Genomic DNA, 20605 nt, shown 5'->3' with positions numbered 1-20605 from the left:
GTACCCTGTCCTCATAAAGAGTACAGGGCTGTTGTGATTCTTAATAAATATCCTGTTTATTTTCATAACACTTGTGTGGTGTCCTTTCACTGGGTGTTCAAGGGGTACATGTGTGGTAAACAGCTGGCTTAACACGCCCTCTCGAGTCTTTAGCCTTAGACTGCTCGTATCCACGCTACTAGGATAGCTGGTCTATAGGTTGACTTACAACCAAACACCATAAGGGTCGTTGGTACGATACATAGCGGTCGCTAGAATAGCGAACGTTGCATATCGGGCCAACTTCTCACATCAATTATATCCCAATATGGTTCACATGACGGATACATTTTTATGTCCAAAAAGCGGGATGACAAGTTTGATTGGGATCCTTTACAAAACATTGTTAGATACACCATTTCCCAATATAATTCTTTCAATTTCGCTTTCGATGGGAAACTAGCCACATCATTGTTGCCCCATAGGTATTCCAGTTTCAACTTTGCAAGAAGGCCCCGTAGTTCTTTTAGCCATACAATACCATGAAAACGATCACACTTGACAACATCTGACAAGGCTATCGCATAATGTCTTAACTCTGGGGTCACCATCAGACGTCGCCAATATAGAAGTGGCCGTAGCCTAGCTATGTCCTCAATATTTTTTCTGCCAAGGTCCAGTTTTAATGGGATTATGGGTGTGCTTTGGGGGGCCATTACAAGCCCTTGCAGGAATCTATTTTCTGCCCGCCCCAACTCTCCCAGATTTGAAAACCCCCATAGTTCGGACCCATATAAACAGGCGCTCAATACTTTCATGTTGTAAATCTCAAGGGCACAATTTATTGGTTTTGTCAGCGAGGCTCTATGTTTTAGGGCAACTACGCCTGCAAGCTGGCTAAACTTCAATACTGCCGTGTTAATGTGCGATTTCCATTTCATATTGCCCTGTAAAATAATACCTAAGTAGGAAAAAGCATCTACTTTCTCTAGCGGAGTGCCTTTGTATTTTATTACACCTTTAAAAGTGGACTGATGGTTTAGGCACATGAATTTAGTTTTGGTAGTGTTCAATTCAAGGCCCCTGCTATCACAAAATTCACCAAAGGCATCAACCACTTTTTGGAGACCGCTCGGTGTGCGTGAAAGTAAAAGCGTGTCGTCCGCAAACATTAGGACGGGGACGTGGGAACCTGCTATAATTGGGGCGTCGCTTGGGGATTTCTTTAAATGATCAACAATGCCATTCATATAGATTGAAAATAAAGTTGGCGCCAGGACACACCCTTGCCTTACCCCTCGCTCCACCGGGAAGGGCTCTGTTACTTCTCCCTGCTTGCCCCACCTAATTTTAGCAAAATTGATTTCATGAAGGCAGACTACTAGGGTAAGTAATTCCTGGCTTAATCCTACATCAGCCAAGGTCTGCCACAGTTTTTCTCTTGGGACCAGGTCGAAAGCTGCTTTTAGATCCACAAAAACAGCATACAATGTCCCCTTTATTAGTGTGACATTTCTCCAATAGATGGCTATGAAGTAGAAGACTTGGTCAACACTACTAGTCAAGGGACTAAACCCTGCTTGATAGGGTGACGGTATGTTTTTTTCCTCGATCCATTGTTGCAGTTTGTTCTGGACTAAGCGCCCCATAAGTTTTTGTGCTGTATCAATAAGACTGATGGGTCTATAGTTTTTAGCCAGGGTTTTATCGCCTTTTTTAAATATGGGGATGATTTCCGCTCCCTTCCAGGAAGCGGGCACTTCCCCTCCCATAGCCACTACATTAGCCAACCATTTAAAATAAGTTCACCATGAATTCCGGTCAGATAGAAATACATCTGCCGGAATTCCGTCCATGCCAGGGGCTTTTCCCCCCCGCTACACAATCCAAGGCCTTGCTAACCTCTTTTTCATTGAATATTTGTTCTTTGAAAAAGACGGGTAGGGGGGATGGGTCGAAGGTGTAGGCTGGATTTCGGGCATACTGTGGTTGAAAAAACTCAGTCCATTTATTTTTAGCAACATAGTTTTGTGGCTGCGCAGCTATCCCTCCCCTTTCCCACTTTACTGTGGCCCAAAATAACTTAGAATCCTTAGCTGCACAAGCCTCTTTCAATTCATGCCAGCATTCCTCATCCCAGCGTTTCCTCGCTTGTTTTTGAGTCTGTCTATAGTTATCTCTCGCCTTCCTGACTGCTATGGCATTGCCTGTTCTCAGTTCAGTACTTAAGTTAAGTCGTGCCAACCTACAACTCTTGTCATACCAACCTTGCCTTGGCTGTTCTTTTTTGATCTTATTTGAGTCTACAGTTTTAATAAAGAAGCTTTGAAGTTTGCTAAAGAGCTTTTTATGAGCCTCCATCATATAGTCCTGGAACTTAAGCTTCCCATAATGGGACGTGATGTTGTTTACTTCATCTACTACTAATTTTTTAAGGGCCTCTAGTTTTGCTACATCTTCTATCAGCATTCTCCATTTCAGGTGGCGATGATTGTTTGAACATACAACATCTTGCGTCATTTTTATTGGTATGCTCTATAGTCTCATAGTAGGAATAAAGGGTCATGCGTAGGGGGTTGTGATCGCTTTCCAATCTTTCTTCCACAACCATGTCTAACAATTTGTTCCAAGCCCTTACATCTAATAACAGGTAGTCAATTCTGCTAGCCGCTCGACCATTGTCAAACATATTGCTCCCTTTTAAATCTGAAGGCGAGCGCCCATTTACCGCTCTCAATCCTCTTGCTAAACAGAGACTCTTTAGCTGGATTGCCACAGCACTCCATTTTTTAATAACAGGCACCTCCAACTGGGGTATTCCCCACTTGGAGTCCTCCTCCTCAGACAGAATCCTATCCTCGTCTCCCAAGGGTTCAAATGTGGCATTAAAATCCCCGCCCACTATAATGTGGGATTGGAGTGTTAACATTTCAATATTCTGTTCTAGAATGGTTACAACCTCTGAGGATTTACCCACACCCACCCCCTGGCATAAACATTAAACAGGGCGAGTTATTGACCATTTTCCCATCCAATGTTAAGTGCCAGAATGTCATTGGTTGGTACAGATCTTTGTGTTATTGAGCAATTCAGTGATTGACGGATCCAGATTAATAAGCCTCCAGAGGGGCGTCCTAAACGGTTTCTAGTTGCCGGTATATAGAAATTTAGGTACCCCTGGCGAAAAGTTGGGTTCAGTGACCAAGTTTCTTGTAACATAATAATGTCTTGTTGGTCAATGAAATCAACCCATTCTGGTGTGGTTATCTTATTTGCTACGCTTGCTATATTCCATGAGACAAGGGACAGAAATTATGTTTCTTGATATGGCAAAATCTCGCCCTTCTCCACGTAATTTACATTTACGTCAGGCTCAGCAATTATTATTTCTCCATCCGTCAATACCATCTCGCTCCCTGTCGCTTCCCTATTTCTATTTATACCCTCTGTTTCTTTGTCTTTCTCTCCAGAATTAGAGGTTCGAATTTCCCTGAAACCTATTATCTGCTTGTTAGGTTGTGTGCATGCCATGTTATCTACCCAGCTATTAGTTTGCATTTTCAGCATTTTGGGGGACAAGGGTTTGAAGCTTGCGAGTCAATCGCAATCGTTTAGATTGGATAAGGCCGAGAAACGATTTTCCAAATTTAGCCCACAATCGCAGATCGGGACATCCCTAGACCTTCTATTTCCCACGACTGACCACTTGGTCCTTAATATGCTTGGCTTCGCCACAAGTCCTCTTCTACTATAGAAGAAGTCCAAAGTGAGTGGTATTATTTCTGCCGTTCTGCGTTGGGGGGGGGGAAATGTTGAGCAGGATGTCCGGTTCTACTTCTGGACCCTTAAAGTTTAGTACCACACAGTCTCCTGCAAATTTCTTAGCTTTGTTCCCTATCCACTTTACCCGTCTTGCTGTTGACAAATCTTCTGACAGCTTTTGTTTGCCCCAGGGAGATATGTGCATGTTGTTGGTCAACCATTGCAGTACTTTATTTATTAGGGACTCTGGTGGCTCGATCTGGCCTACATTCAGTGGTGGCACATTGGCAAGAACGAGAATCAGGGGTGAGGCTTCTACAATTAGCTCCACAGGGTTTGTTTCTAGATTAAAGTCAGGAACTGTAGTATTCCCTGGGGTTATTGGGGGGCCCATAACTGCAGGGATGTTTGGTTGCATACTAGGTTTTGGCTGGATGGGGGCTGGTGTGTTTCCCGTCAAATGTTTTTCATCGAGTTTGCCTATTATCAGATTCGGTATTTCCCCTACATTGTCATTAGTCATTTTTAAGAGGGTCTCCAATTTATTGACTTTATCAGTAAGATGATCAATTTTAGATAGGAGAGGTTTAATTATCCGGGTTAGCTTGGTATCCAGCATACCCATGAGCTTGTTCATAATGACATCATCCCATCCTATACTGCCATCCCCTTCCTCCCCTTTTCCTTCGGACACACTTTTTTTGGGGGGGATGCTGGCCTTTTCCTACTAGACCGCAATCCTTCTCTTTTAGGGGGAATCTTAGTGGCTCCTCTTGCTGCTCTTGGGGCGGGGATGGGCGTTGGTGGAGAGATGCATTCCTCCACTATCTCTAGGTCATGTTGGGAGATATTTAGGTCATCCCCCGCTATTATGTCAACATTTGTTTCTAAATTAGAAACCATGGATACCGTGGAGACATTTAACACTGAACTGTCAACATTGAAGTGTGTAGGTAATTCTATGACATTTATAGTATCAGAATCCACTACAGACAAACCCGATTTCTCTCTTTGAGAACATGTTGGTGAAACACTAAGTCCCAAGGAGGACCTCCGTTCATTATTTATTTTAGCCACCACCTGAACTAAATAGTTGTCCATGGTGTTGGCAGGGGTAATGGGCGTTTTTTGTTTCGACATGACTGAGCTAAACAATCCTGGTAAGCTACAACAAGCTAATGCAGTTTGCAGATATCAAAGTGTGAACCCTTTGACCCTTAGGCAGTCAATGACAAAGACATCAAAGATCAATAACTCACGGCACAGATTTGTTAGAGTCCTGGTCCAGTCCAGTCGTGGCCAGTCTTGGACTGTCTTAGACTGTCCGCCCTTTGCCCGGGCTTAGTCCGGCGCGTCCCGCGCGCGTCCTCGCAGGACGAGGGACCTGACGTTGCTTTATGCGCCGCCTGGCGCGCTGCTTCAGGTGTCGTCACTTCCCTCTGTGGAATCCTGGGGGATGTAGGCAGACCGGCGGAGCCAAGCCGGTCGCTGCAGTCAGAGGAATGGCGGAGCAAAGCCCGGCCGCTGGTCAAGGGGGTCAGCGCTGGCAACAGGAGACAACTTGGCAAGTACTGGAACACGGGGAACTCGGCCCCTGACGATGCTTTATGCGCCGCCTGGCGCGCTGCTTCAGGGGTCGTCACTTCCCCCTGTGGAATCCTGGGGGATGAAGCCAGACCGGCGGAGCCAAGCCCGGCCGGTCGCTGCAGTCAGAGGAATGGCGGAGCAAAGCCCGGCTGGTCAAGGGGGTCAGCGCTGGCAACAGGAGACAACTTGGCAAGTACTGGAGGAGAAACAGAAAAACATACATTGGAATGTTAGAGCAGAGTGCTCCTATTTTTTTTTTTTTAACATCATTTTTATTGCATCACCAATATGAATGTACAGACAAGATATTCAGCAAAAATAGCACGACATGAGCTGATTCATTTGAAGACATTCGATCTTCATCCGGAGGGATCACCCCGCTCTTGACGCGGGTGGCTTCATCTCTGTCTTGGTCTCGTACTTCTTACATTGTCCGACCGCTTCATTTTGCACATAACCCTGGAATGCTTTTGTGATTTACGCCCCTCCCCCTCCCCAAATTTCGGTGCCCCAACATCCCTCCAAACCAGCTTCCTACCCGCTCTCCCCCGTGGTCGCGCTGCGCTTGAGTAACCATGTATTAGTGCCCGGTGTGTTGTAGGAGGAAGCAAACAATCGCTAAGGTGTGTTCTCCTGTATAGTGTTAGGGTCTGCTCCAGCTAGTTCGCTCTCGCCATCCTGCCCCTCGTCGTCCACATCCCTGAGCGCCTGCACCATCACCTCCCATGCAGTCGCCCTTTCCAGTGCTTTCTCGTCATTCGACCTCCAGGCCATCTGGTATCGTAGGGTACTATCACACGCGGCCCATCTCAGACACTCCCCATACCATCTTTTATACGTGGGCCCCACTCTGGACTTCCAATTTCGTGTGATCTCCCGCTTGGCCAAGATAAGCCCTAAATCTATAAATTTACTTGACATCGTATTTCTAGGTGTGTGTGGGAACCAGTGTAGGATGCCAACTGCTTTAGTATACTGGATATCCCTGTCCGTCGCGCCGTTAAGGGCCCGCCCAACTTCCTGCCAATAGTCGCCTAAAGAGGGGCAATCCCACAGCATATGACATAGATCCGCCCCCGCTGTATTACATCTGGGGCAAGCAGCGTCGGTCGCCCCAAAGTACTGTTGGATTTTCCCGGGCGTGAGGTATGCCCTGTGGATAACATAAAAGTGGATCAATTGGAACCTGGCATTCCTCGAGCTCTTCCGCGCCCGCCTCAGCAGTTGGCCCCAGGTCGTGTCTGGTATCTCCACCTGGAGGTCCAGCTCCCACTTGGCCTTCAGGGCTGCCAAAGGTTGCAAGGCCTCCCGCTGCATCCTCGAGTACAGGCACGTGACGGCCTTAAAGGTTCCCGCCGCCATCATGGCGTACTGGCAAGCCATCGAGGTGCCTGGTTCCTGCAGCCCTTCCCCCCAGTGGGCTCGCATGGCGCCCGTGACTGCCGCGTGCAGCAGGTAGTCACCCCTCGGTAGGTCAAATCTCTCCTGCAGGTCCCGAAACGGCAGCAACACCCCATCTTCGTAGAGGTCACCCAGCACGTGTATTCCCGCCTCCTCCCACCCTAGCAAGCGTGACCAGTCACCTCCATGTGGGAGGGCAGTGACCATTCCCAGCGGTATTTCGGGGGCATACATAAGGCGGACACCCGCCCGCTTACGGGCCCGGTCCCAACATAGCCGGAAAGTCTGCTCCTCGACCGTCAGGTCTCCCACTCGGAGTTTCTGGTGCAGCGTAATATAGGCCAGAACGTGTCGCGGGGTGCCTTCGACTCTCGCGTCCTCGGGACCTCTATATACTCTCGCCACCTCCTGAGTAAAAGTCTGCAGCTGCGCGGCTAGGTAATATCCTTCGAAGTCCGGCACTGCCATACCTCCCTCATCTTTGGGGCGTAACAGCGTGTCGAGCGCTATGCGCCTCCTACCCGTGCCCCACAGGAACGCTATGATCAGTGACCTCAGGCGTTTGAAAACCGAGCTCGGGATCCATACCGGCAGTGTCCTAAAATAATACAAAAGCCTGGGCAGGGCTATCATTTTAAGCAGGGAAATTCTACCAGCCAGGGAGAGCGGTAGAGTCGCCCAGAAGTCCATAGATCCACGCAGGGCGTTAATACAGCGAGTTATGTTGCCATCCAGCAGGTCGGACGGGGCGTGGTAAACATAAACCCCTAGATAATGTAGGCAGCGCGGCTCCCACCGGAGTTCCTGAGCAGTGAGTGGGCACGGTTCTCCCGGCCTCAGGGGAAACAGACAGGATTTAGGCCAGTTGACCCTCAGGCCCGATAACCTACCGAACTGCTCCAGTAGCCTCCGCGCCCCCTGAAGTTCGGCGCCGGCATCGGCCAAAAACATCAACAAGTCATCCGCATATAGGGAGATGAGGTGTGGCCTCCCCCTAAAAGGCAAACCTGCGTAGTGGCGGCCCAGTCTGGCTACCGCAGCGAAGGGTTCCATTGCCAATGCAAACAGTAGCGGGGATAGGGAACAACCCTGTCTAGTGCCACGCCTAATCGGGTATTGTCTTGAGATCAGTGCACCCACCCGGACCCTCGCTACCGCCTCAGTGTAGAGGACCTTGGTCCACTGTATATATCCGTCTCCCAACCCGAAGCGACGCATCACCTCATACAGGTATCCCCATTCGAGGCTGTCAAATGCCTTCTCAATGTCAATGGACAGGACAAATGGGGAGACGGTGTCTGGCCAGTCCGCACCCATCAGTCTCGTGAGTCTACGGATGTTATGAGTGGTATTGCGTGTCGGTATGAAACCGCACTGGTCACCATGAACCAGGCCCGTCATGTGCACTAGCAATCTGTTGGCCAGAATTTTACTAAGGATCTTGTAGTCCGTCGTCAACATAGACAACGGACGATACGAGGACAGCGCCGCACCCTCTCTGCCCGGCTTCAAGAGTGGGATCATAAGGGCCTCGCACATAGAGCCCGGGAGTCGGCCCTTCTCCTGCGCCTCATTGTATACCTCGCGCAGCCGCGGAGCAAGATGCTCTAGGTATTTGCCATAAAATTCGATCGGTAGACCGTCAAGGCCCGGGGTCTTGTTTCTAGCCATCTGTTTTACAGCACAACCTATTTCTCCGAGGGAGATGGGCCGCCCTAACTCTTCTGCCTCCGAGTCCTCCACTCGCGGCAACTCTAGCCCGTCCAAGAACTCCTCAAGCTCCTCCGTCCCTCCCGTATCACCACTCAGATAGAGCCCCTCATAATAAGCTCGGAACTTGTTCAGGATCCCGGGTTGGGAGTGGCAAGGCTCCTCCCCTGGCTCCTGGATCCTCATGATCGGCCCTCCCCCCCGGATAGGGTTAGCAAGCCAAGCCAACATCGCCCCCGCCTTATCACCTTCCGCATGCGCCCTCGTCACGTACGCCTTATGGTCGAAGCTACGCAGCCGCACTAGCTCTACCGCCAGCCCCTCCCGCGCCCCGCTAAGCCCCTCCTGCAGTTCAGGGTGATTCGGGCGCCTCTTCTCGAGATCCCTCAGCCGTGTCTCAGCCTTATCTAAGTCATCCAACAGAGTCTTCCGCGCCCCTGCCGTGTGCCCAATACAGTGTCCCCGCACCACCACCTTGAAAGCATCCCATTCAACCGCCCTCGTGGAAGCCGAGCCACTGTTCTCCTCAAAATACCTCTCAATACGTTCACTCAGGGCCTCCCTGAACAACAAGTCGTCCAGGGTGTCAGGTTGCAGGCGCCATGTTGGCACGCAGTTAACAGTCACCATCCATTCCAGAGACATCAACAAGGGGTTGTGGTCCGATATCGTCCTGGCCAAGTATTCCGCCCCTCCCACCGCGGGGAGCACACATTCCGAACAAAGAAACGCATCCAGCCTCACATGTAAATCATGCAGGTGCGAGTGAAAGGAGTAGTCCCTAGTGGTGGGGTGCATCGCCCTCCATGCATCCGTGAGGGCCCAGCTCTCCTGCCATTCTAATCTACGCTTGGCGATCCTATGTACTGGGGACGCGCGCAGCGGGGGATGGGACCTATCTAGTAGCACATCCTCAACTGAGTTGAAGTCCCCCCCCAAGAGGACCGGCCCTGCCAAATAACCCGCCAATTTGCCCGAGATGTTAGACAAGAAAGCGGGCAGGTCTACATTAGGAGCATACACATTACAGAGAGAGATCATCCTGCCTCTCAGCCTTCCTTCCACCGCCACATACCTGCCCTCTGGGTCTATCGACGACTTTGAGACTTGGAAGGGGACCCCCGCCCGTATCCAAATCAATGTCCCCCTCGCAAATGCTGAAAATGTCGTGTAGAATAACTGCCCCCTCCAGCGCCTTTGTAGAGCCGCCCCTTCCTGCTTATTTAGGTGCGTCTCCTGCAGAAACGCTATATGAACCCCCCTACGCTTGAGGTACGCCTGAACCTTATGTCTGCGCGTCATGGACTGCATACCCCGCACATTCCAGGTCACACATTTCAACGCTCCAGTACTAGCCATTCCCCCCTACACAACCAGACCATACAGCAAAGAACAGTGTTCGCATAAGTCCCGCGACCACGGGCCCCCCCCCCACCCTCTCCAAACAGGAAGCCAAACCCCTCCAACAACTACAACCCCCTGAGCAACCCCAACTGCTCGCAACTCCCACCCCCCCAGGACAGGCCCCCCCGCAACTGGAAGTACCCCCATCCAAACCAACACTCCCGACTACCCCTCAAGGAAAGGTGGTAATATTCGCAGTCCCCACTGCGATGACCTTAGGGGCCAGTAAGGCGCGGCTCAATGCTATAAGACCTCCAACAAATCAGCCCCGCGCGCTCCACCCCACAATCCCCACATTACAGCTCCCCAAAACCTCAATCAATATTGTTCCACTGCTGCGGGTCCATCGCCCCGGTGTCCAACCAGCGAGTCCATTCCGCCAAACCAGTTCAACACGCCTCCAGTATCTCTCCCGAGGTCTGCGGCGTCACAATAGGGCCCCGGGCTCCACCAAATTCCGATTGTCCTGTCTCTGAGCCCGTGCCCGGGTCCTCCGAATCCGTACCCTTCCCAGATTGAGTCCTGGCGGTTCTAGATAAGTCCACCACCGCCTGTAGGGCCGCCTGCCTCTCCGCCTCCGTCTGCGACATCGAAGGTTTCCCGGTCCTCTTGCGGTTCCTTCTGATCCGTTGGGACTGCCTGATCGGCTTCGCCACCTTAGCCTCTTCCTCCCTGGCCTTAGCACCGTCCGTTCCCGCCTTATAAGTGTCCCACCAGTCCCATGCATCCGCGGAGGTCGTGAAGAATAAAGACTTCTCATCCACCACCACTCTTAGCTTGGCAGGAAACAACAGGGAGTACTTGATGCCTTCCTGGCGGAGCTCCCGCTTGAGGGACAGGAAGTTTGCCCGGAGTCGCTGAGTCTCAAACGTGTAGTCCGGGAACATGGTGACTCTGTTGTTTTCCACTTGAAAGGGCCCTGCCTCTCTCGCCCTCTGCAAAAGCCAGTCTCTGTCCCGGTAATGGAGCAACTTGAACACCACCGGGCGAGGAGGAAGGCCCAAGGCTGGCGGACGCGCCGGAACTCTATGTGCCCGCTCCAGGGAGAAGAAGGGGGACAGACCTTCTGGTGCCACCTCCGTCCGCAGCCAGTTATCCAAGTAGCCCACCATGTCGTCGCCTTCAATTTTCTCCGGCAGGCCCACTAGGCGTACGTTGTTGCGCCTGTTCCTGTTTTCTGCATCCTCGGCCCTCCTTTCCAGCACCTTCAGACGGTCCATCACGTCGGCCATCTGGGCCTTCACCGTTGCCTGGGCCGGGGCTAAGTCCTTAACCGTGGTCTCCACGGATTTCACCCTGTCCTTAAGTTTGTCGTGGTCGGCCTTCAAGAGGCCCAAGCCCGTCGCCACCTGAGCTATATCTTGCTGCAGGGCATCCTTTGTGGTGGCGATGGCTTCCAGGATACGATCCTGCATCCGTTGTAACGCCGCTTGGTCTCTCTCCGCTCCTTCCGCCGCCTCAGTGTCGGTCGCGCCATCTCCCTTCCCCTTCGGCTTCCCCATCTGGGCCGGGATGGGCGGTGGTCCTCAAGTGTGTTCTTGGTCGCCCTCCGAGCGTCGCCGGACACCGTCCTCCGGCCGGGTTCTCAGGCCCAGAAATGTCACCAAGAAGCAGGAAGCACCGAGCGGTCGCGGCCCGGCCAGCGCCAGATGCGCCAGAGGTCCGGGGTTCTCGTCTCCGGGTCACTGTCGCACCGTTGTCGCCCCAATCAGGAGACGGTCCTCAACCACCGCCCAAGGGCGCGCCCAACGTCCATCCGGCACCTGGGGAGAGGCGCGACGCGGCCGCCAACACCTCTAGCGTGTCCGGGAGCGGTCTTCAGTGGGTCTCCGGGCAGATGTCTCCGTCACAAGCGATCTCATGCCCTCGCCGCCATTTTGGGGTCCGCGACTTCTCGGCTGAGTTCAGCTTTCAAAGTTGAGATACTGCTGTGGGAAGGCTCGGTGTCGTCCTCCGTGGGTCCCGGACCCTCCGCAGTACCGTCCAGTACCGGATAGTGTCCTTTATCTCGGGGTTCGAATGAATTTTCAGGATATTTTCCGGGATCGGGCACGGAGCTCCGAGCTCACGCTGCCTACCTCCTCGGCATCCAAGCCACGCCCCGAGCAGAGTGCTCCTATACCAGTCATTATAACCCCTGGCCTGCTTCAATGTCGCCAATGGAGCTGCAAACTTTCCAGTGTTCTAATGACCCTTAAGCACCCTGGAGATTTACCTTCTACCTTGAGCTGCTGGCTTCAAGGTAAAGGTCCAGGGCCTTGGGAGAACAAGTAAAGAGAAAGCGCAACTAACCTGCTTTAAAATACTGGGTGCACAGGCCATTTGGTGGCGCTGTGGTACTAGTGAGCCAAGGGAGGTACTCAAGGTACTGGGGAACCTTTAGGAAAGGTTACTCTGCAGCTGTTGAGAAGAACCTCTACCAGTTCTGATTTCCCAGTTGTGCACCAAACATGTCATTTTCCAAGCAGCATGAGCATAAGTCTTCTGAAGAACTCAAAACATATCCAAAGAGGAGGTCATGACGCATCCAAGATTTACAAATTACTCAGCAGTACATGGAACCAATAAATCTCTTTCCTTGTAGTAAAGGGTCCACCTATTTTTCTGGTAAGGGCATATCACCACCCAGAAATGAGTCCAAAAGTTAGGAGTCCTAACTTTACTACTACTAAATTGAGAAAATCCTAATTTTAAGACTTTCGGTATTCACAGAAGGCATTTAGGAGTCCTAAAGTTAGGACTACTAACTTCTGTGAATACCGAAATGAGTAAGTGCCTTCTGTGAATACCGAAATGAGTAAGTGCATTCTGTGAATACCAAAATAGTAGTAAGTTCAGGATTGAGTCTTAAATTCATTCTGTGAATCGGGCCCATAGTCATTATTACTTACAATTTAAGCTCTTCTCTGCTTTGTGTTTGGTGTTTGTTCGTTTACAGTTAGTTCAGGTGGTGTATAACTGCTTTCTGAATGTTTTCTTCCTGCTAATAATCCTTCTTTGCTGTGTCTGTGTCTAGACAATGGCTGCCTCGTGCTTAGTTCTTGCCATCTCCAATGGTTGCCCTGTATGTGCAGTTGGAGTATCACTGTCTGGTCCTTGCATTTAGTTTTCTGAAATAATCCCTCTTTGTTATACCTGCAGTTTGACAGTCGCTGCCTTGTGTTTGCTTTTGGCTCTCTCAGTGCTATGCCTACAGTTGGTGCCTTGCATGTCACTTTAACTCTCTCTCAATAATCCCTCTTTCCCATGTCTGCAGTTGGGTTTATGCTGCTTAGTGCAAGGGGTTTTGTTCTCCCTCTTTGTGCACCTGCAACTCAACTGTTGCAGGTTACTTTGTTTTTTACTCTCACCAATAATTCTTCTTTGCTATATCTGCGTTTGTACAATTGCTGCCTTGTGTTTGGTTTCTGTTCTCTTGAATAACACCCCCCTTTGCTATGCCTGCAGTTGGATGGTTGTTTCCTTGTGTTCGGATTTTGCTCTCTCTAATAGTGCATCCTTGCTTTGCCTGAAGTTGGACGGTTGGTGCCTTGTGTTTGACTTTTATGCTCTGTAAATACTCCCTCCTTTCTATGTCTGCATTTGGTTATGTGTTGCCTTGTGTCTGTTTTAATCTCCCTCTTTGCAATACCTGCAGTTGGACAGTTGCTGGGTTGTTTGTTTTGAGCTCTCTCTTATAATCCCTCTTTGTGTACCTGCAACTGAACTGTAGATAATTTGTTTGGTTTTTGTTCTCTCTAATTCTTCTACTTTGCTGTGCCTGTTTTGGGATGGTAGCTGCCTTTGCGTTTTTGTTGTCCCTCTAATTGTGTCTGCAGTTGTACGGTTCCTGCCTTGTGTTTGGTTTTCTCTCTCTAATCGTGACTCTTTGCTATGTCTGCAGTTGTACGGTTCCTGCCTTGTGTTTGGTTTTCTCTCTCTAATCATGACTCTTTGCTATGTCTGCAGTTATACGGTTCCTGCCTCGTGTTTGGTGTTCTCTCTCCAATCATGACTCTTTGCTATGTCTGTGGTTGTACGGTTCTGGCCTTGTGTTTGGTTTTCTCTCTCTAATCGTGACTCTTTGCTATGTCTGCAGTTGTACGGTTCCTGCCTTGTGTTTGGTTTTCTCTCTCTAATCATGACTCTATGCTATGTCTGCAGTTGTACGGTTCCTGCCTCGTGTTTGGTGTTCTCTCTCTAATCATGACTCTTTGCTATGTCTGCAGTTATACGGTTCCTGCCTCGTGTTTGGTGTTCTCTCTCTAATCATGACTCTTTGCTATGTCTGTGGTTGTACGGTTCTGGCCTTGTGTTTGGTTTTCTCTCTCTAATCGTGACTCTTTGCTATGTCTGCAGTTGTACGGTTCCTGCCTTGTGTTTGGTTTTCTCTCTCTAATCGTGACACTTTGCTATGTCTGCAGTCGTACGGTTCCTGCCTTGTGTTTGGTTTTCTCTCTCTAATCATGACTCTTTGCTATGTCTGCGGTTGTACGGTTCCTGCCTTGTGTTTGGTTTTCTCTCTCTAATCGTGACTCTTTGCTATGTCTGCATTTGTACGGTTCCTGCCTCGTGTTTGGTGTTCTCTCTCTAATCATGACTCTTTGCTATGTCTGCAGTTGTACGGTTCCTGCCTTGTGTTTGGTTTTCTCTCTCTAATCATGACTCTTTGCTATGTCTGCAATTGTGCGGTTCCGGCCTTGTGTTTGGTTTTCTCTCTCTAATTGTGACTCTTTGCTATGTCTGAAGTCGTATGGTTCCTGCCTCGTGTTTGGTGTTCTCTCTCTAATCATGACTCTTTGCTATGTCTGCAGTTGTACGGTTCCTGCCTTGTGTTTGGTTTTCTCTCTCTAATCATGACTCTTTGCTATGTCTGCAGTTGTACGGTTCCGGCCTTGTGTTTGGTTTTCTCTTTCTAATCATGACTCTTTGCTATGTCTGCGGTTGTACGGTTCCTGCCTTGTGTTTGGTTTTCTCTCTCTAATCATGACTCTTTGCTATGTCTGCAGTTCTACGGTTCCGGCCTTGTGTTTGGTTTTCTCTCTCTAATCATGACTCTTTGCTATGTCAGCGGTTGCACGGTTCCGGCCTTGTGTTTGGTTTTCTCTCTCTAATCATGACTCTATGCTATGTCTGCATTGTGTTTTTTCTCTCGTGTAAGGTCGCTTTTCTGTCTGCAATTTGAAAGTTTCTGCTTTATGTCTAGTTTTTGCTCTCGCTCATGGCGCCTCTTTGTGATACCTGAAGGAGAATTGCTGCTTTCTGTTTAGTTTTTCAAGTAATTGCTTGACATCTTATCTGAACCATTTCTCTCCTCCAGACGGACCCACAGACTGCGGACTGGACCCAGCACCAACAGCTCCTGAAGAGGCCGGGCTGCAGGCCCTTCAAGTGGTTTCTGTCCACCATTGTCCCTGAGCTGAGGCCTCCTGAGAACAGGATCTGACCTCTGCAAGGTGAGGAAGGAGATCCTGCCAACTGCTCCACCCTGTAGATGCTTGACCAGCACCACATGCCTGCAGTGTATACTTTTACTCCAGACCTTCAGGTTGTATGCTAGCATGGAATACAAGTGGGCTGATTATGCCCTAGGTGGGAGTGGCGCTCACTCTTACCGGTGTATCTAATATTACCTATCTTAGGTATATGGTGCTCAGGGAGGGGGTAATCACCCAACACCCCACAATACAGATGTCAGGATCTGTGCAACAATATATATATCAAGCCCTGGCGCACATATAAACAGAGTTCAAAGTCAATCACTTATAGTAAAGAAACAATCATGCTGTATATGGATCAGTTTAATGTTCTCTTGTAGTAGCTCCAGCCAACACATGTTTCGTCGATTAGGACAAGAGACCCACAACTTCCTCAGGGCAGTTTGTATACCGGAAAATGTTATGAGCCTTCTGGCTGGTTACAATTCCGTATCTCCCACACGGCCATACCGAGGTGACATGGTCGGATGATATCGGAGACGCTGCCACACACAGCGCACTGCGACCTTCCAGAATACGCCGCCTAAAAACTGACGTAAGGACACAACATGAATACGTGTGTGTTGGATATATTGAGGACTGAAACAATTACTCATCTTTGGATGTATCCCGCCGCAATTAGGCTGGGACGGAATTATAACCAGCCAGAAGGCTCATAACATTTTCCGGTATACAAACAGCCCCGAGGAAGTTGCGGTTCTCTTGTCCCAATCGAAGAAACATGTGTCAGCTGGAGCTACTACAAGAGAACATTAAACTCATCCATATGCACCATGATTGTTTCTTTACTATAAATGATTGACTCTGAACTCTGATTATATGTGTGCCAAGGCTTGATATATATTGTATGCTAGCATGTCTTCTAGAGTATGGGGTCTGAATGGTAGGTGACACCATAAGATAAAAGTCTTATTTGGTATCACATTCTTCCTACTGTTGTCAATTCTTAGGTTATCATTGAGTCTAATTGTTTACCTGTAATCATGTACGAAAGAGCCAGCTCGTGGCCAGTCTTTGGAAGGTCACATGCGTCTCAGTAGTCCATGTCTTTGCTGGGAGATAGTTCTACAGTTACTCCAGTATTGGAACTTTCATAGATTCCCATTGCTTGTATCATTCCCCGTCGTCGGAATGGGAGCCTCAGTAATAATATATATATATATATATACCTAGGTAAATACACCCTAATAGGTGTAAAAAAGTAAAAAATTAGGCCTAGGCCTCATTATCTTTTGTAGCCTATTGGTGTCATTATGTAAAAAGACCCAAAGTCACCTTAGCAACCAATCAGATCAGCCTCACCCTGTAGAACCTTCCTGAGAAAGCTCAGAGCCTCAGATTTTCTACCGCTTCGTTGGTGACAGGGAGTCTCCTTAGAGCTCTGCTCTAACTTCAACTTGAGGTACTGTTTAAACAGTTTTTCTGAAAGGATTTCTTTCAGCTTTGTCATGGCTGATAAGGAAAAGAAGAGCCTTTTCAGGTCTTGTGCCACTTGTGGCAAAAAACGACTTTATGCTGAAGATCAACATAATGACTGTATATACTGTCTATACCCAGATCATAAGGTTGAGGGGTGTAGTATATGCAGGAGAATGTCAGTGAAAACCCTCTGTGATCGTGAAGGACGGCTGCTTCTGTGGCTTAGGAAATTGGAAAGGAGGGATGAAGTGGTTTCTGGTGATGATGAAGATGCCAGATCTTCATCTTCAAAGACTTCGTTGAAGAGGGGTGGATCGTCTGTGGAGATTTCAACTGAACCCCCCTCAAAGGCTATGCGTGGGACCTCTGATAGGTCTGGCAAGCCAGGGCCTATTGAATCTCCTCACGTGAGTGTAAAGGAGAGGGAAAGGCATGCACTGCAGGTGCAAAAGGCTAAACTGGATGAGAGCTCGGCTGGGCCTTCCCACCAGGTTAAAGTAGCCAAGTCCGTCAAAAAACCGACTGTAGAGGCCTCTACAGGGGTCAAGAAGGACTCTAAAGCATCTGAGGTGATTTTTTCTCCTCAGTCGTCGACGAGCCATCCAGCAACGACGAGGACGACGACGAGAGCGTCGACGAAGACCTCGATGTCGATTCCGTCGACGAAGACTGGATCGACGACGGCGTCGACGACGATAACCACGTCGACGGTTACCACCGCGTCGACGAAGACCATCCCGTCGACGATGACTATTCCGTCGACGGTGGCAATCTCGACGTCGACGAGCCCGTCGACGATGACGGTTCCGTCGACGATCCCGTCGACGATGGTGAGCCCGTCGACGATGACAGGTCCGTCGACGATCCCGTCGACGATGATGAGTCCGTCGACGATGACGGTTCCGTCGACGATGCCGTCGACGGTGAAGGGACTCTCGTCGACGGTCCCGTCGACGACAATTCAGAATAAGGAAACGGTGGAGTTGTTTTCAACGCCGTCGACGACAGGGGCTACAGAAAACAGCAGAAGGAGGAGGATAACTCCAGATATGACTTCTCCAAGGAAAGTGCCTTCATTACCTCCAGCCCTTTTGTTGGATGAAGAGGACTACTCAGAGGAGGAGAATGAGATGTATGGGGATGCATACAGTCCATCTCAATTGAATCTAAAGTACCATGATTCGGACTTAGATGAGGAGTATTATTATCAAAAGGAACAGCGACCACAAAGACAAGTCGCATACCAGGAAACCCAACCACAGCAGGGCATGGTAACGATGCCTATGAGTCTTTTGACAGACTTAAGGGCAATGCTGGAGGAATATAGGAGCAGACAAGGGTCGCAACCAGTGGAAGGTCAAGCGCAGGTTCAACCGCAGGTGGTGGCAGCGCAGTCAGTACGGCCTGCACAGGAGGAACATGAGAGGGAATATCCTCGGCAAGTCCAAGTGGATACCTCGGATGAGGATGAAACGGGGCAGAACCAGGATCAAGACCAGGATAGTGAATGGAACCAGTATATAGCTCCGGATCCGGCTTCACCAGTGCCAGACCCGGTCGACTCGCCTCCGGCGGATGTAGGAGGTTTCTTCAGTCTGATGGAAAGAGCCACAGCGCGCTTTAAGTTAGCAATGCCTACAACATCTACGGATTGTTTCTTGTACGATTTTAAAGAGGCATACCGTAAGGCGGTGCGCTCGATTCCCATTGTAGAGCACATATGGGAGGAAGGAAAGAAGGTGATGCAGACCCCAGCGACGGTCATTCCAACTCTTCCGCGCTTGGAGAAAAAATATAAAGCTCCTGATGACAGTCCCGCCTGCTTGATTGGACAACCTAGACCAGACTCGGTCATATCGCAGGCGGCGCAGAAGAAGTTGCGGAATCCTTCGGCCACCCTCACAACTCCACCAGACAAGGAGGGTAGGAGGTTGGACAACGCGGGGAAGCGTTTTTCGTCGATGGCTAGCTTGCTGGTCAGAGCGGCGAATGCCTTGGCGATCCTAGCAAGATACGACCGCCAGATGTGGAGTGATGTGGCACACTATGTGGATCTGCTAGCGGATGACCAGAAAGCGGAAGCACAGAAACTTCTGGAGGAAGGGCAACGTTCGTCTTCGGAGATGATTGACTGCGCGATGGACATCGCCACCATCTCTTTCCGTGCTCTGGGCAGTGCAGCGGTTCTTCGGCAACAAGGGTGGCTGCGAGCGACATACTTCCGGCCAGAGGTCCAGAATAGGATTTTGGACTTGCCCTTTGATGGGGACATGTTATTTGGGAAACATGTCGACGAAACCCTGCAGGGTATAAAGAAAGACACAGAGACAGCAAGGGCTCTGGGGAACCTACAATATAGGAAGACACCGTTCCGTGGAGCACGAGGAAGAGGCTTCACTTCACCAAGAGGAGGTTATCAGCAGCAGCGATATTCACAGCAGTCGCAGTCGTACAGACCTCAGTACGGCAATCAGTATTATCAGAGGCAGTCGCAATCCCAGTCTTTCTCTCGCCAGAACGCTCGTGGACGGCAGGGGCGTCAGGGCAAGGACGCTGGCAAGCGTCAATAGCGGCCTCCTGACTCTGCCAACTGTTCCTCCGCTTCTGGGATCTCCAGTGGGCGGCAGGATATCACAACATCTGAGCAGCTGGGAAGATATTACATCGGATCAGTGGGTATTGAACATCATCCGAAATGGGCATACTCTAGAATTCCAGGAATTTCCACCTACAAGAGCTCCCCATGCCACTACTTCGAAACATCTAAACCTTCTACAAGAGGAAGCTCAACAAATGCTTCAAAAAGGGGCGATCCAACGTGTGCCCCTATCACAAAGGGGAGAAGGTTTCTATTCAAGATTTTTTCTGATCCGCAAAACAAAGCAAAAGTGGCGTCCTATCCTGGACTTGAGGGAGCTCAACACCTATCTCACGAAACTGTCGTTTCGGATGATTTCACTCCAGGACATACTGCGCCTCTTGAACCCAGGCGACTACATGGCAACATTAGACCTGGAAGATGCCTATTTTCATATCCCGATCCATCCAGCTCACAGACGTTTCCTTCGCTTTACAGTAGGCAAGAGTCACTTCCAGTTCATGGTGCTCCCATTTGGATTAAAGTCCGCTCCTCGGATATTCACAAAGGTGCTGGCCCCGGTAGCAGCATTTCTGAGGAGACAGTCGCTGGAAGTATTTCCGTACTTAGACGACTGGCTGCTGAAGGCTCCAAGCTTACAAGAGGCATCAGAAGCAGTGAGCACATGCCTGAACCTCTTTATTCATCTGGGTTTACAACTCAACAAGGAAAAATCAGTTCTTCAGCCGGCAGGTACGGTGAAGTTCTTGGGAGCGATACTCGATACTCAGGTGTGCAAAGCCTTCCCATCGGAAGAGAGACAGATGAAACTCATATCGTCAGCCACTCGTTTGCAAAAGAGAAGTTGGATAACAGTCAGGATGTACAAATCTCTTCTAGGGTTGATTTCATCCTGTATTCAATTGATTCCGCACTGCAGGCTGCGAATGCGCCCCTTGCAGGAGGAACTGGACCTTCAGTGGAGACAAGTGGAAGGTTCGTTCGACGACAGGGTGACGATTACCCAGCGGATGAAACGGTCGGTTTCATGGTGGATGAAAAGATCTCACCTCACTGTGGGACTCAGTTTCAAGGCTGCACGGGCTCCTCACGTCATTACCACGGACGCTTCTCTTCAAGGTTGGGGAGCGGTCATGCAAGACCTCCAGGTTAGTGGTCACTGGACTCCGGAGGAACGTCGCTTACATATCAACGTTCTGGAGCTAAGAGCTATTCGATTGGCAATGTTGGCCTTCCTCCCAAGGATTACAGATTCGGCAATCCTGGT

General features: G+C 49.8%; 1 protein-coding gene across 1 annotated transcript in view; it reads left to right on the top strand.

Annotated features, from left to right (window-relative positions):
* GALNT15 (polypeptide N-acetylgalactosaminyltransferase 15) overlaps window positions 1-15268 on the top strand; it is a 102755-nt gene extending 87487 nt beyond the window's left edge. Inside the window, exon 6 of the mRNA XM_086939921.1 lies at window positions 15143-15268. Coding sequence (XP_086796047.1) covers window positions 15143-15268 — 126 coding nt within the window. The remainder of the gene's footprint in view (window positions 1-15142) is intronic.
* Window positions 15269-20605: the final 5337 nt, after the last annotated feature.

This window comes from Lissotriton vulgaris, chromosome 10 (assembly GCF_964263255.1).
Source record: "Lissotriton vulgaris chromosome 10, aLisVul1.2, whole genome shotgun sequence".
In the NCBI taxonomy this organism is placed as follows: Eukaryota; Metazoa; Chordata; class Amphibia; order Caudata; family Salamandridae; genus Lissotriton; species Lissotriton vulgaris.
Note: the sequence above shows the minus strand (reverse complement) of the source record. Positions and strands in the feature narration are given on the sequence as shown.